The sequence below is a fragment of the Numenius arquata genome, chromosome 21 (assembly GCF_964106895.1).
Source record: "Numenius arquata chromosome 21, bNumArq3.hap1.1, whole genome shotgun sequence".
In the NCBI taxonomy this organism is placed as follows: domain Eukaryota; kingdom Metazoa; phylum Chordata; class Aves; order Charadriiformes; family Scolopacidae; genus Numenius; species Numenius arquata.
Genome location: NC_133596.1, coordinates 4,419,206 through 4,435,685, shown reverse-complemented (window position 1 = coordinate 4,435,685; position 16,480 = coordinate 4,419,206). Strand labels below are relative to the sequence as shown.

The 16,480-nt window shown below is 64.2% G+C and overlaps 1 protein-coding gene across 1 annotated transcript; it reads right to left on the bottom strand.

Annotated features, from left to right (window-relative positions):
* Positions 1 to 4,138: 4,138 nt before the first annotated feature.
* CRYBG2 (crystallin beta-gamma domain containing 2) lies at positions 4,139 to 12,674 on the bottom strand. The gene is made up of 19 exons (XM_074162148.1): positions 10,656 to 12,674; positions 10,054 to 10,101; positions 9,847 to 9,965; positions 9,412 to 9,568; positions 9,155 to 9,294; positions 8,941 to 9,067; positions 8,588 to 8,623; positions 8,386 to 8,513; positions 8,039 to 8,165; positions 7,601 to 7,743; positions 7,393 to 7,519; positions 7,232 to 7,264; positions 7,006 to 7,118; positions 6,674 to 6,803; positions 6,385 to 6,524; positions 5,633 to 5,756; positions 4,915 to 5,073; positions 4,367 to 4,526; positions 4,139 to 4,227 (listed from the first exon to the last, which is right to left on the bottom strand). Exons 1-19 carry the CDS (start codon positions 12,672 to 12,674, stop codon positions 4,139 to 4,141), a joined length of 4,119 nt encoding a protein of 1,372 aa, XP_074018249.1.
* Positions 12,675 to 16,480: the final 3,806 nt, after the last annotated feature.

The window sequence follows — 16,480 nt, the reverse complement described above, 5'->3', positions numbered from 1 at the left end:
CCCTGACCATGCAGCCCCTCCAGCGCTCCCACCTGCTCCTCCTGCTCGCCCTGCTTGTCCTCTGCATGGTAAGAGAAACCCCACGGCGTGGGGCCCCGCGGAGGCCGGGGGGGTGGTCTGGCCAGCTGTGTCCCGTGGGTGTGACGGCAGCTGGGGGGCTGTGGGGTTTGACTGGTGGGAGAATTTCTGCTGAACTTCAGCTTTTGACTTTCTTTTGACTTCAGCCCTGGCTGTCTTACCAGGAGCTTTGCACTGTGGTCTGTAAGGTCTAAATACTTCCCCACGTTGCTTTTTTAAAGCTTTTTCTTTTTTTTTTTTGAGTAAGAGCATCGTGCAGATCTGTAACCTTCACGCGTAGCTTTCCACCACGTCCTGCAGCCTCTCCTTTGCACGCTGGTCCCAGCCCATGCTTGGTGTGGGGACACTGAGGGTGGCTGTAGGGACGGCGAGGATGGCTGCAGGGCCATGGGGACGCCGGGTGGGCACACAGCTGTCTCGTTTCCTCTTGCTTCTCCCTGCTGGAGGTGATTTTGCTTCCCCCTGGGAGGCTCCACGGGGGCTCAGCTCCAGCTCTGTGCTGGTGGATGTTGTCTCTCTCCTGGGTGGGGACCGTTGTGTAGGAGGGAAGAAGGTGGCGGCGCTTTCAGGGTGGTGATGCTTTTCGAGGCAGCTCTGGGAACGCTATTTTTTTTTCTACAGCGTTGTAGACAGATTTGTCTGTGGTTGTTTTGCTCACAAACTCCTCACGGCTGCAACCTGCTGCCGGCTCCGTGGGGTGCATTTACTTTTCAGGGGCCAGGCAAACCAGTCAAAAGCCCTCACAGCGTAAGTGTGCCTGTGAGGGGGCAGAGCTGGGCGTTGGGGCCCCATCCCGGCTCCAGAAGGACCTGGGGAGCGGTGAGAACCTGCGTGGGGGCTGGTTCACAGATGGAAATGGCGTCCCTTTTCCAGCAGCCCAGCTGCGGTTCCCATTCACAGGCGTAACGTACAGCCCTGTACACCAGAAGTCCTGGGAAAGGACCAATAATCCAGAGGGAGCAGAGTGGGTCCTGCACAGCCAGGGCACAAGGGATTCACGCAAACACCTTAATTTGGAAGGTGCCGATTTTTATAGATGGAAGGAAACTGCCCTGATATCACCACCCCAGCTCTGTTACATTTCACACACCGCCTGACACGTCCCTGCTTGCGACAGCCCTGGGGGAATGGGGGTCCCTCCTCCTCCCTCTGACTTCCAGTATGGGTGTTTCACACCTTCACTCCTGCATCTGCAGGCCCCGTGGGCCACCACGTCCCCAGCCACTTTCTTGCCACCATCTGAGGGGCAGAGACCAACCCCTGGCTCCTACTTCACAGAATCACAGAATCTCAATGGTTGGAAAGGACCTCTGAGATCACCAAGTCCAACCGTAAACTGGTCTGACCCTCAACTCCCATTGCCATGGTGGGTCCCAGGCTGGCATTTCCGGGACCATCCAGCCCAAAATTTCCTTCTTGAGGTGATGAGGACCCAGTGACAGCCTACAAGCCCAACTCGCCCCTTCTGCCGGGGCTTCCCCCTGTTTCTAAAAGCTGCTGACTAGAAACGAACAACGATGCGAGGGAGAACCTGGGGAAAGCCCCGAAGCCAACAGGGGGGACTTCTGCATGTGGCGTGAAGGGGAACCTGGGGGCGAGAGCGGAGGCCACACGTCCCCTGGGGGAAGGGGCAGTGGGGTGGCCCTGGCTCCTTTCTGCCCCAGGACAGCTGGGGGAGGGCTTTTGGAATGCGGGGGGGGGGGGGGGGGCGGGGAGGAGGAAGTACTTCCACCCTGACTCTCCTATTTCCTTTTCCAGCCCCTCGGCCAGGCCGGGGAGACGACCACCACCCCGACACGCTCAAGCCAGCCCCCGCAAAGCAGCCTGAGCCCCCCCATCAGCAGCCCGGCCCTCCTGCCCCTCGCCCTGGGGCTGGCCGTGGCCTTCTTCCTGCGCCTCCGCTGACACCCCCCACGGCGTCCCTCTGCCTCGCCGCCTCCTTGGACCCTCGCAGCATGGAGGACCAGCATAACACCATCGCTCCCCTGGCCTGCTTCCCTCTCCCTCCGGCCTCCCTTGCCCCCGGCTCCGAGCCAGGCCCCCCGGGGGTCGGTTGAGGAGAGCCGGGGCCCTGCTGCGAGGCTCTGAGAAATAAAGCGCTGGTGTGGAAGGCCTTCTGGTTCGTCTCACGTTGGGTAAAGGGGCTGAGCCTTGGTTCTTCCCCTTCCCGGCCTGGCTGGAGCCTCTTCGGGGCACCGGAGGCACCGGGCCCGGCCCCCGAGGCCCGGCCCCGGGCGTAGGCCCGGGGACGGGCCTCGGGGGCCGGGACCGGGGCCCCATGGCAACAGCGCCCCCCGCAGCACGCTGAGTGCTGGCCAATCCCATCGCAGGAGCTTGTGCTCTCCACCAATCCGCTGCTGCCAAACGCCTTGCTGTTAGCCAATCCCCGCCTGGCGGAGGTTATATAAAGGCCGGTGAGGGGATGAGGCGCTTCCTGTCTGTCGCTGGCTCGGAGGTGTTAAGGTGTGGAGGGGGAGTTGGGTGTTGAGGTCGCGTTGAGAGGCTTTTTGTCCCCTCGGCAGCCTCTCTACCTGCCCGGGTGGGCTGAGCTTGTGTGTTTTGACGTCCCTCCGCGGCTTCCAGGTGGTTCAGCCGTCGTACAGGGTCGGTAGCGTCCTCTCTTGTGTGTCTCCTGGGCCCTGTGGTGGTCTCCTCTGCCTTCCCATCAGCGTTGTTCTCATAAGCAATTACCCTGACACTCAATATCCCTCTCCTTGCCGGCTCTGCAGGCCTGGCAGTGCCCTCTCTGAGGAGCCCTGCCTGTCACCGCTGCCTGCAGGCAGGGGTTTGGGCTCTGGCCAGCCAGAGCCTGCTTGCCCGCTGGCCTGGCAGGAGACCACATCGGAGCTGGGCGTCCCCGTGCAGCACGCTCCTCGCTCCTGTGGTTAAACGTCCTCCTGCCCGAACAGGTCTTGGGGCAGCTGGGGACAAGTTTCCGCATAAAGGTGGATGTTTGATGATGGCTGTTGCTGAAAACCCAAGAGCAGTCGCCAACCAGCTGGAGATAACCTGATGTAAGAACCTTGGTGCACCCGAGTCTGCCGAGGAAACCTCCTGGGGAGGCGCTGGGGGTGTCTGTCGCCACCAGAACAGCCCGGTTTTTTGCTGTGGGGTTGAGAAGTGATTGCTGCCCGAGTTCAGTGACTCTTCCCCAAACTGGGCTCAACCTGCTCAGCAAACCGGGCCCTTGCCGGCAGCCGTCTCCTCTCCCCAGCGGCGAGGACAGAAGCGCTTGAGGTTCTCCATGTCTGCGTTTCTCACCCTGTGTCCCTTCTGGCTCTGAGTCACGTCCCCGGGGAGCTCCTGCCCTCACCCGGGTGGAGACAACCTCTGTCTCGGGGAGAAGACCTCTGTCCCCGGGACCTCGAAGACAAGTGACCTGAGCTGCCACGCAGCTCTGCAGCCTGGACACGAACTGCTGCTGGAGCAGAGCTCACCGATATGGTTGGAAAACCCCGGAATCCTCAGCAGGAGCTGGAGCTGGTGGGATCCGGCAGCTCCCGATGCTCCGGGGCTGGAGGGGCACAGCTTGGCCCGCTCCTCCCTTCTCAAAGCCCAGAGGCCCCCGTGCTTCTTGTGGCCCATGGACACTAGAGGGCACCGGGCTCCCATCCTGGAGCAAGGGGGGCAAGGTGCTGGGGTGGGGGGCAGCTCCCCAGCATGGGGGCTGTCAGGCTGTGACCAATACAAGGACAAGGACACCAACCACACAGGCAGAGCTGGCACAGATGAGGAGGGCCATATCTTACACACATACATAAATACAGTTCGGAGGGGGGGGGGGGGTGCGCTGGTGGAGAGGGGTGTCCTCCACTCTCCAGAGGGTCCCGCGTCGAGTTGTGTCTGTGGGGTCCTTCATGAGCCACGTACAGGGCTCCCCGGGAGGGAGGTGGGGTGGTTCCCCCTCGTGATGGAGGGGATGGTGGGCATCCTTCACGCCAGCAGCCGGAGCAAGGGGTGTTTGGGGTAGGAGGCCTCTTGCCCCGGTGTGAGGACACTGGCAGGGTGTCCCCATCCTGCCCATTGGCACCTCTGGGCACAAGGGCCACACGCTACCCCCTCATAGCACCTGAATGTCCCAGATCTGCGTGGGTCTTTCTTCAGCCATGTCCCAAACAATGGCGTGGTCCCGGTCATAGGATCGGCCACCTGTGGAGCAAGTGGAGGGTTTCAGGAGGACAGACCCTCCTGATGACAGCGAAGGGGTGGGTGCCCCATCTCACGGCCAAGCACCCTGTTTTGGGGGGTCCCTGGGAAAGCAGCCCCCATGCCAGCGCTGAAACCTCACCCTTTATATCAAGGATCATGTCCTCAAACATCTGGCTGTGGATCCGTCCCTGAGAATCGATGCTCCAGGTCTGACGTGGCATCCGGGTCTCGGACCACAGCACGGCCTTCGCGCCCTTCCCGGCCGGCCCGATGACCTGCAGGCTCATGTTGGGGGCCACCTGCGAGGAGCGGCAGTGGCTGGGTCAGCCAGCTCCTCTCCATCGCCTCCACACAGCGCAAAGGCTTGGAGCTCAGAGGGGTTTCCCTGTAAAGGTGGCTGGTTCTGGGGGTGGGACGTGGGATGAGCAGGAAAACTCCTCAGTGAGAGGTGGGGACAATTTGAGTGACAGAAACTCCTCGGAGAAGACAGATGCCTTCACGTCTCCAGGGGAGACTCTGGGAGGAGAGAATCAACTGATTTTTGGGGACAAGGCTGAGGTCAGATGCTGGGAAAGGCTGTCACAAGCCCTAGAAGATCGCTTTGGGGTGGGGAGTACCCCAGCAGGAGTCTTGTGGGGGGCTCCCCTGTCCCCTCCCCGGCGCTGGCTGTCACACGCAAGCCCTGACCTGGTTTTTGATCAGCCCGTCCTCGTAGTACCAGATGGAGCTGCTCTGCTCGCTCAAGCTGGAGACCACCACCCGCCCCGCTTTCATGTCCTCCACGTCGTCGGGGACGGAGAGGTAGAGCTCCAGCTCCCTGCTCCTGATGCGGAAATAGATCCGTCTCTGGAAAGAGAGAAACCTTTTTTTTTTTTTTTTTTCACCAAAAAGCCCTGCTGCCTGCACCTCCAGCCCCACACGCTGTGGCTGGCCGAGGAGGGACCTCACCCGGTGTGTAGCTTTGGGAACGGAGGACACCGGTCCCTTGAGGTGGCTGCCTGAGGGTCCTCCCCGTCCCCCCAGGACATCCCTGCCTCTCCCTAGGGTGACGGCTGTGGCCCTGGCCTGTCTTTCAAAGCTGGCACGGGCACGGCTCTTCCCGCTGGGATGCTGGGGTGTGTTCCAAGGTCCCTGCCCATGGGGAGCATTTCGCCACCAAAACAGCCACTCCCAGCGTGGGGGACATGGACCTGGGGGGCCGGTGTCGGGCTGGTGGTGCCTTTCATGGGCCAGAGCTGTCAGAACGTTCTGCTGCTCCAGGCCATGCCCCGCTCACCCCCAGCTCACACGGAGCTGCCACCACATCCTCCTCCTGGCCGTTTGGACTTCAGCTCCATGTGAGCTGCCTGCCTCGGGGTTTGGGGGTTTTGGCGTTCATTCCCCTCCCTCCCATCCCAGCACTCACCTGGCGGATGGGGTAGAGAGACCCCACATGCTGGAGCCCGCTGTACGTCAGCCAGTTGGTGATTTCGGTGCAGTCCAGCAGCCACTGGCGCCCGCGGAAGTCACCATGTTCACACAGCACCCAGCTGCAGGGAACAGGATGGGGTGGGACAGGCTTAGATGGGATGGGATGGGATGCGGTAGGATGGAATGGGACAGGCTTAGATGGGATGGGATGGGATGGGATGGGACGGGACAGGATGGGATGCGGTGGGATGGGACAGGCTTAGATGAGATTGGATGGGATGCGGTAGGATGGAATGGGACAGGCTTAGATGGGATGGGATGGGATGGGATGGGATGGGATGGGATGGGACGGGACGGGATGGGACAGGATGGGATGCGGTGGGATGGGACAGGCTTAGATGAGATTGGGTGGGATGGGATGGGACAGGCTTAGATGGGACACGGTGGGGATGGGATGCAGTGGGATGGGATGGGACAGGCTTAGATGGGATGGGGTGGGATGGGATGGGACGGGACAGGCTTAGGTGGGATGGGACAGGAGGGGATGGGATGGGATGCAGTGGGATGGGATGGGACGGGACAGGCTTAGGTGGGATGGGACAGGAGGGGATGGGATGGGACGGGACAGGCTTAGGTGGGATGGGACAGGAGGGGATGGGATGGGACACGGTGGGCAGAGCACGGTCACCCCCAGGCAGGCAGACAGCACCCACTGGCTGGGGGCGAGCAGGGCTGGGGCTCACTTACATCCCGCCTTTGACGCGCACCGACAGCACATGGTTGTTGAAACCCTCTGCCTGCAGGCTCCGCACTTCGTTGTTCAGCTCGATCTCCTTCCCCTCAAAACACTCCAGCCCGTGCAGGAAGATGGAGGGCTCCGAGAAAAACTGTGGGATTGGGGAAGAGGCATGAGGGGGACAAGCAGGAGGAGTGAGCACCCAAGGATGCAGGAGGGGTCCAAAGCTGGAGACACAGCACTGCAGGGGGGGAAAGGAGGTTCCTGGGGAGTTTCTGCCTCAGTGCTGGCAGGACTCACCACTGGGACCTTCTTCAAGGAGCGGATGGTGGTGGAGGAGAGGCAGCCCATGGCGCTGAGTGTGGGGTACTCGCCCTCGGAGAGCACGTGCTGGTCCCCTGCAAAGTCCTGCCCGTCGAACAGGATCCAGCTGGAGGAGAGGAGCGTGCCCAGGCTGACCATCATGGTGGGCATCCATCCCTCTTGCAGCATCCCTGTCCTACCCACCCTCCCGGTGAGCCCCCACGGGCGCCTGCAGGGCTGCTGGCCAGGTTGACGTCCCTGTTCCTGTCCCCATTCCTGTCCCCATTCCTGTCCCCAGCCAGAGGCAGTAAGGCCTTGGGACACCCTACCTGCCCCCGCGGACTCTGCAGGAGTGTGGGATGAAGGCACCGGGCAGGGCGTCCTGGTCCTCCTCGAAGGCGATGTGGTCCCCCAAGAAGTCAGGCTCTGAGAAGAGCAGGATCTGGGGAGGGGGAGCGGAGGGGCTCGGTGAGGGGGGCAAAGCATCACCACCACCCCGCAAGGGACCACGTCCCCCAGGGGGGCACGTTCCCCTCCCCATCTGCCACCCCTGACCTTGGAGACGAAGTGGAGGTTGCGTTCTCCGACCTGGAAGATCACAGAGCGGGGCTGGTTGGTGTCGTGCCCCAGCTCGGCCCCCACCAACCCCGTGCGTGGTGGCACCGGTGGGTCCCGTGGTGAAGGGGGGGGGGTGAGGGGGTGCCCGGTGCTCTCACCTGCAGGATGGGCTGCGCCGAGGCGATGCGGCAATCCGTGGCACCCCAGTCTTCGCAGTTGCGGTACACCCCCTTCTCCAGGATGTACTGCTCGCCCGAGAAGTTAGTGCCCTCGTAGGCCACCCATCTGCCAGCAAAACGTGGGTGCTGGCTCAGCACCCCCCCATCCACCCCCCGGCCCCACTCTCTCCCCCGTCCCCGCACTCACACTCCGCTCAGCACGTGGATGGACTGGGTGACGGTGCCGTAGCCGGCCAGCTGCGTGTCGGGGAGCGCCTCGCTCAGCTCCACGCTCGGGCCCTCCTCGAAGTCCATGGCCTCGAAGAGGACCAGCGCCGGATCGGAGAAGTCCTGTGGGGAGAAGGACACAACCCCCCCAGAGCCCCATGGTCTGTTTGGGGGAAGGGGGCTGCGTGCCAGGTGCTCTCCACACACACAGCCCCAGGGACCCCAGGGAGGGTGGGAGCAGCTCTGGGCACCCAGACCTCTGCATGTGATGAGTTTGGGGGATCTCAGGCCATGCCCAGCTGCCTGACGCAGGCAGGGAAGGCTCCCTTTGGGGGATGAGCATGGGACTTGGGGGGGGCTGGCTCTCCCTGCCGACACTGGGTCCATCCCCAAGCGATGTCACCACCCCTGCCCTCACCGTCCGTATCAGCCGTAAGGACACCAGCTCCTGGCTGTAGCCGCCCCACTGCTTCCAGTCCTGGTACTCCCCTTCCTCCAGCAGGTACTGGTGGCCACGGAAGCCCTCTTTCTCGTAGCCGACCCAGCTGTGGCACAGGCAGACACGGGAAGTGAGGTCTCCAGATGATTTCCATGTGCCGAGACATGGGGACACCATCCACGCCACGCCACGCCACTGCCACCCTCTCCCCCAAGCTGCCCACAGCCATCCCACAGCCTCGGGCAGCTCCTCCAAGCCTTTTCCCAGGGGTCACCATCGCCTTCCCAGCCTGCTCCAGCCGGGATTGCCCACCCTACGCTGCTCACCAGCCACCCAGGACGTGCAGGGAGCCCACGGTGGACAATGCTGGCCCAGGCAGTCGCTTCAGGTCGTAGATGTCTCGGCTGATGGCAAAGCTGCGGCCCTGGAAACCCGCAGCCTCGTAGATCAGCACCTGGGGACATAGTGGGGTGAGCGTGGTCCCACGGCCATCCTGGCCCCATGGCCTCTGTGGGTGCTGGCACTCACCTGTGGCTCACCAGGTCTCTCCACAACAGGACAGCCCTGGAAGGAGAAGGAGCCCCAGTGAGGCTACAGTGGCAGGAGGGATGGCACAGGGACATCCAGTTCCCCCCGTTTAAAGCCTGGGCTGGTTTTTGGGACATTTGAATTCAAGAACAAGCTCTTTTGGACTTTGTTTCATTCCTTTCCTTCACTACTAACCCACAGGAGCACGTTCCAGAGCCACGCTCGGCACATTTCCACACCCAGCTCTCACTGATGTGAACCAGGAACCACCGGAAGATGCTCTCGCCTGCCGTGTCCAGGGCTGGATACAGCCCCGGCACCCCAGTAACCGTGCTCCAGCAACCAGCACTCACCAGCCTGATGGGGTGCATGGAGCAGATGGATGGGTCCTTCGCTCCCCAAGCCTTTAAATTGGGGTACCCGCCCGGCTCCAAAACGTAGGGGTCATCGTCGAAGAAAGGCTTGGAGTAAACCAGCCACCTGGGGAAGAAGGGGAGAGCATCACGCCCCGCTCCAGCCCGTGCTGGAGCCCACCCGGCGCCCACCCGGCCCCACGGTCCCACTCACAAGCCCGAGTGGACGATGATGGAGGCGGCGGCGAGCGCCTGGCCCTGCGTGCGGGTGTCCTCGGCCGAGTCGGTGAACGTCAGCCGGGCACCTTCGCCGTTCTCCTCCGCAAACAGGCTGATCTCCGGGATGCGGTAGTCCTGGCGTGGGGCAGAGCAGCGTTATGGGGGTCCGGCACCCCCACAACTTGGTGGGTGCTGAGGGACGTGGGGGGGCAGCAGGAGGCTTGAGTGGGGGGTGTTGTTTCTTGCGCTCACCCGCACCACCCTCTTGAAGGAGCCGATGCGGAAGGGCCGGTTGCCGCGGGGCTGCTCGCTCTGCCCGTACGCCGTCCAGGGGTTGTCGATCTCCACGTCCCCCTCGGCCAGCACGCACTTGCGCCCGTGAAACCGGGGCTTCTCGTACATCACCCACCTGGGAGGGGGGTGGGAAAAAAGAGAGGGGGGTGGGTGGGAAATCCTGCTTATACCCACAGCCCCACAGCCATCGGGAGCCCCAGGCTGGGGTGGGGACATCCTGCCACCGCCGCGGTGCTGGATCGTAGCCACAGTAATTAGCACCGGTGGGACGGTCACTCCTGAACCCCAGGCTGGGACCCGGCCGCCATTCCTGGCGTGGGGAGCGCGGTGGCCCCGGCCGAGCCCTCCCTCCGCATCCTCACCGCGTGTCCTCACCCCGCCGTCGTCCCCTACCCGCCTCGGATGACCCGGATGGAGATGGTGTGCGAGAGCTCCCAGGACGTGGCGTCGGGGACGTCACCCCAGATCTCCCGTTTCTGGCCCGCGAAGCCGGCCTCGGAGAAGAGGATGATCTGGGAGGGGGGTGACACATCTGAGAGGTGCCACCACACCGCACCATGACCCGGACAGCCCAGCCCGGCCCCACCACGCTCCCTGTACCTTGCCAGGTCTTGTGTTGATCTTCTCGAAGCCCTCCTTGTCCTCCTGCTGCGAACATCCAAGGGGACAGGAGTGTTTGGAGCATAAAGCGACATCGGTCGCACCAGCCATCTCCTCGCAGCCCAAGGAACGCACAGGCACAGCCTCACGTCTGGTGTCTGCCAATCCCTCCCACCGCCCCGAGCAGCCACACCTCGAGCATTCCTGCACTGCTGAGGATCAACCTCCCTGCCCCGGGACCCTCCCATCATCTGTGGTGACACCCTCCCATCGCTTGACCTGGTACCCTCCCGTCACCTCCCCCTGGTGCCCTCCTGTCACCCAGGATGGCACCCTCCCATCACCCATCCTGGTTCCCTTCCATCACCAATACCCTCCATCACCCGCCCTGGTACCCTCCTGTCACCCATCCCAGTACCCTCCCATCACCCATCCCAGTACCCTCCCATCACACCAGGGGCTTTCACCCCATGGCCTCTCTGATGGGAAGCCCAAGCCATGTGCTGGGAAAGATGCTCCAGGGTTCAGACCCCACCACCTCCCCACATGCCCAGGGAGGGGCAGAACATCTCCTCAGGTGCCACGTTGCGGGATTCACTCACCAGGACATCAGTGGGGTACAGGGTCACGGTGCTCTCCAGCTCTCCAGTGAGAGGAGGAACACGGCCAGCACTTGGGGCTTCCAGCATGGCCATCTCGGGGCCAGGGTGGTCACCAGGGCCCAGTCCATTGTTGTCCACAGGGGTGGGTGAGCCTGTGCCCCCCCTGTCCCTGCCAGGCAGCTCGAGCAGGGCGGTGCTGGGGGAGACGAAGCGGCTGTAGAGCACGCTGTTGTCCAGGCGTGAGTAGGGCTTCCCCTCATCAGCCACAGCCGCTCGATGCTCCAAGAAGTGGGAGAGCAGCGCCATGCCCTTGAGGACATTCCCTCGGAAGAGCACACTCCGCTCAGCCAAGCCCCCAGCCACCAGTTTGGACTTTTCCTCCACTCCCACCTGCCCTGGCATCCCCAGAAGTGAGCTCCCCTCCACCCGGCCATCGCTGACCACAACGTCACCAGGGACCTTCTGGTGGGACCGCATCGCCGCCCGCTCAGCGGGGCTCAGGTAGGGGTTCTCGATCTCCACCTCCTCCTCCAGGGTCTCCTCCTGCCGCCCCACCGGGCCCCGTGCCAGGAGCTCACGCAGGGCATCAGGCAAGGAGACGGGGGCACGGGGAGCCACATGGTCCTCATGGATGGGGGGCAGAGCGGCACAACGGCCCAGTGACGACGGCCGGGGCTGGCGCGGGGCCTTGGGCGCCTTCCGCATCTCCGAGGGCTCCATGTTGCGTAGAGTGTCCACAAAGATCTCCATGTCCACCAGCAGCTCAGGGTCCTCCTCAGTCATGTCTGGGGGGCTCTCAGCTGGTGGGTCATGGGCTGGGCGCTCGGCGGGGGGCTCTGGGCTGCTCTTGGGCTCTTGAGCTGTGCTTTGGGGGTCCCCTGTTTTCTCGTCCCCCTCCAACTCAACCTCAGCCTTTGGAGATGCTGGTCCTTCGGATGAAGGCTCTGGACTATTGCTCACCTCCAAGGAGGGGTTTTTGGGGGTGCCACCAGCTCCCGGGGGGCTCTCTGTCCTCGGTGGCGTGGCTGAAATGGTGCCATCTCCGTCTGCTGCGCTTCCCTCTCCCGCACCAGCCGGATCAGCCTGGCCGCCAGCATCCTCCAAGGGACACTGCGGGGAGCTGGTTATACTGGTTTGTGGGTCCCCAGGACTGTTGCTGTCTCTTGGGGTTGCATTTGCCGGCGTGGCTTCGGCTTGAGGCAAGCATTTCTCCCCAGGGGATCCCTCATCCGGGAGCCCGGTGGCCTCCTCGGTGCCCGGCGAGCTCTCGCTGCCTGTTGTGTCCCCAGCCAAGCCGCTGCCATCCTGCCCATGGCTCTCCTGCTGCGGTGGGGTCGTCGTGGCACCGGTGGCATCGTGCATCCCATTTTGGGCTTCCTTTCCCTCTGCCAGCCCCGGCTCGGGACCGGCTGCATCCCTGCCCGTCCGCAGCACGGTGACGTGCCTGGCCCGGGGCAGGGCAGAGACGCAGCCGGGCTCAGCCCCGCATGGGGCACCGGGACCCTCACCGGGACCCACCGTGGGGCGCTCGGTGGGTAGGGGAGGAAGGAGGGTGCCGTGCACGTAGCTCTCCCTGTGCACAGGCACCTCGCAGGGGGCACCCACCGGCGGGGGGATGCCACCACCGCCCCCGCCGGCCCCCGCCTTCCCCCTCTCGTCCTGCCGCCGGGGCTTCTGCGCGGGGGAATACACCTGCGAGAAGATGGGGCCGTGGGCGGTGAAGTCCTTGAGGAGGTTGGTGGAGGACGAGCGTTCCCGCTGTGGCAGGGTGGTGGGGGCGGCCGCCGTCTTCTCCACGATCTCCCTCTCCCAGGCCTGCAGCAGGAGGGAGACGCGGGAGGGACTCCCCTCCCGGCCCCGCGCGCTCCCCGTGTTCTCCAGCCGCCGCGACACCAGTGAGACCTTCTGGAAGCGGGACCTGCCCTCGGGACCCGGCGTGCTCGGCACCGCTTGCTTCATGCTCAGCTCTGCGCTGGAGACGAAGCCCCTGGCCTTGGCATGCCGGAACGGCGAATCCATGCCGGGGGGCTGGGGAGTGGGCTGCCACGGTCCCGTAACACCCTGCGCTGCCAGGTTCGGCCCCTGCGGCTGCTGCGGTGGGGCTGGTGGAGCTGCATGGAGACAAGGAGACCATGGGAGAGCTGAGCAGAAACCACCCTTCAGGGACAAGCCAGACCCTTAAACCCACTAAACCTCCCTCTGATCCTGCAGGACATTTTGGAGGGGTCCTATGAGCACAGGAGGTGGCTTTGGGGCTCGCTGCAATTCTCGGGGTGCTCATGTCATCCCTCCTGGCACATGTGGAACATGGAGGGCACTGTTGGTCCCTCTTCCTGCCCACCCCAATGCTTCTGCATCCAGCAGATGGTGGGGAGCTCCACCACATCGCCAAGGTGGGCTGTGGCAGAGCCTGGCATTGGCCGGCACGGCGCAGGTGAGCGTGCAGGATGCGGCCATGCCATGCCATGCCATGCCCCGAGTCATGCCGTGCCCCGAGCTACGGGATGAGTCAGGCAGGCGGCGGGGCTGCGCCGAGTCAGCAAATGCAGCAAACAAACAAGCCCAAAAAGCAACAGGGAAGTTGCTCCACGGGGTAAAAGGGCCTGGCCAGGACCAGGACCAGGACCAGGACCAGGATCGGAGCTGGGGTGGCCATGGGGTTGGCAGGAGGAGATGGGGACCTGAGCAGCATCTTCCCTTGACCCTTCCCTCTTGCTGCTCGTCACAGGTGGGATGGCTCGGTCCACCTCTGCAGCCCCGTCGGCAGGAGAAAACGAGCTGTGCTAATCACCCGGCACTTGCCTCCTGGTCCAGGCTGGTGCCCACCACTCAGTTCCCACGCCCTGGTGTTCACTGGTGCAAAGTGGGCATCACTGTGGTCCCCGAGGCACAGGGGAGGGGACAGGGCCACCTATGCCACCTCGGCTGGGTGGGGGGGATGCCAGCGGAGGCGTCACTGTGCTGCCTCCCTGCCCCAGAAAGGTTTTATTGCTGGGTTTGGAAAGCAGCTGACACAGCAGGTGCCGGGGAGGGAGCTGGGAACACACCGGCATCTCGGCATCTCTCAATTAGAAGCTATTCTGTGTCACCACCCGGCTACGGGGACAACGGCAGGGACGGGGCTTTGGGCTCAGCCCAAGGGCAGGTTGATCTTGGGGTCTCCTGGCCAGGGATGGAGACAACTCCCTACAGAGCCTCCAGGGCTGGTTTCCCTAGGGGACACCTCAGGAGATGGCCTCATCCCGCATCACCTGGATCCATCCCTCCAATGGCTGCAGGTTGGGCTTTACCAGTCCCCTCAGGGGGGCTCGGGGAGGCTGGGGGCAGGCAGAGAAGTGCTGGGTGCAGGCAACTGCCTGCCCCTTCTGCCAGCCCGCCACGCGCCCTCCGCGTCTGGCTCTCCCCAGCCCAGCAGGTCTTTCCAGTACAGATAGGAAGAGTTTGTGTCATTTTCCAGGAGGCGATGAGACCTCGTCTGGGACGGCCAGCACGGCTCCAGGCTGGGACCAACCTGGGTGGGGCCACACATCTGCATGGGCAAAGCCACATCTGCATGGGCAAAGCCACAGCTGGATCCCCAGAGCCACAGCACCCACCAGCGGAAGAGGGATGGGCTCACTTGGCGTCAGGGAGGAAAAAGCTGCTTAAAAGTGCTGGGGACAAGATGGGGCTAAGAGCAAATGGCCAAGAGCAGGGTCAGGCTGGAGGGACCCCCAGCGCCCCGAGTCAGGGGCTCTGTGTGGCACACGGGGACCCCCAACCCTGGGGAAGCTCCTGCCAGGGGTGGCAGTGCCAGGGCGGTGTGGTTTGGGCAGGGACACGGCCCCTCTCTGTCTTGCGACGTTGCCGTCCCGCCGGAGCCGCCTGGCACCCGGTTGCACCCTGGGCTTGCTTCAGCGTTGGTTTCTCAAGCGCTGGCTGGCGGTGCCTGGTCCCGTCGTGCCCGTGGCCCCGGGGTGGCACCGGGACAGGGACGCCAGCTCCACGCAGCACCGGAGCGCTGGGGGGAGGCAGGAGCTGCTGACTCAGCATCACGGCTGCCTCTCACCCGGAGCCAGATTTCCAAAGAATCACCGGGTCTGTCTTTCCCATCCCACCCCTGCAGCTGGAGCCGGCACCCGGTGCCACCCTGGGCCACCCAGTGTCCCACTGGCCCTGGGCAAGGAGCTCACCCCAGAGCCCTGCTCTGCCCCACCACCCCATTGTTTTGCTAAAATATTTCCTACCGCAATGGTGGGTCAAGGGCACAAGGACACGAGGACACAAGGACAAGACCCTGCAGCCTCCCGGCTGCTCCTGCTGGCCATCCCTGCCCGCCAGGACATGTCATGCTGGATCCCAGCGGTATTGCCACACCAGGGGCACCTGGCACTGCTAATTAATGTCCCCCTGGCCAAGCCAAGCCAACCCACTCAGCTCGTTTACTGCCTCCCGTCATCCCAAAGGGTCTCCCAGCACCCAGCCCAGGTCACCCAGCACCCAAGTAAAAGGCACAAGGTGGCGTTTAATATTCAGAAGAGACGGAGGGGCCAAAGGGCAGCGGCTGCGGCTGCCTTTGAGCCGGTGACCACGGATTAAGCCGAGCCTCCAGCCACGTCGGGCTGAGCCCCGTCGCCGCGGGGTGAGAGCGGACCTGCCGCCTTCAGGAAAATCAGGGATTTGGTTTGGGCGGCTGTTGCGCAGGCTGGGGTTCATTACGAGGGCAGGGGAACCGCCATCTCCCCCCGCCGCCCCTGCCTCCCCACCACCCGGCTGTGTCACCATCAGCTGCATGCCCTGGGGGGAGGAGGGGGACAAGGGTGACAGGGGAGCCCCTCTGTTCCCCCAGCCCGGGTTGTGAGGCCACCGGAGGTGAAGGAGCCCCAGCTTGTTCCAGTGAATCTGGGGACACAGTTTAGTGGCAGGAGCTGGGTTACAACCCCAGGAGCCCCAAAAATTCAGGGACTGCAAGTGAGAGGGGTAGAGCCATACTCAGCGTCCCCCCTTTCCCCCCCCCCCCCAACTCCGAGCGCTGTCCCTCCTCCCTGGCCAGTGCCAGTCCTGGGGGAGCAGGGACCCATCCCAGCACCCCCCAAGCTGGGGCATGGGTCCAAGCACTGGGCAGCCCCCATGGGTGGCAGCTGGGACAGGAGCACCGATGCCCTCCGGCTCCCAGCACCGTGAAACCTCCCTCCCCACAAGCACCCGTGCAAGCTGGGCCAGCCCGGACGGCACCCCCTGTGCCCGGGGGGGGGCCCCCACCCTGAACCCCCACGTACCTGCCAGCCGAGGGTCCCGCCGTGCCGCCCGGGTGGCGAGCGGGGTGCCGTGCCGAGCGGGGCTGGGGGTGCTGCTCCCTGCACGCCGTGGCTGGGCGGACCGGCAGAGTCACCCGCCGAGCACCCAGCCCTCGCCGAGCACCCAGCCCTCAGCACCCAGCCCTGGCGCAGCGGAGGTTTGGCATTCCTCAGGTGCTGACAGCCGGGGAGCCGGTCAGGCTGGTTCCCCTGCACCCAGAGCCTCCCGTTTCCTCCGACTCAGCAGCGCCGGGAGGGAGCCCCAGCCGGCCTGGGTGGCTCTGGGCACCCCCACCAACACCCCCCCCCCCGCCCCAGACCCCTGCCCAACCACCCCCTCCCCGCCAGCCAACTCGGTGAGGGTGATGGTAACCTCAGAGGGGGTCTCGGTGACCGGTTTGTCACCGCGTTTCCAGCCAGCTGGGGCACCGTGTCGGCTGGGCTCGGCAGGGCCATGGGGCTGGTGGGGTCCCAACACGCTGTGGCTGGGGGTCCCCAGGGCTGTGATCACACCTGGGTTCGTCAGCTACATGGGGGTCCCACACGGAG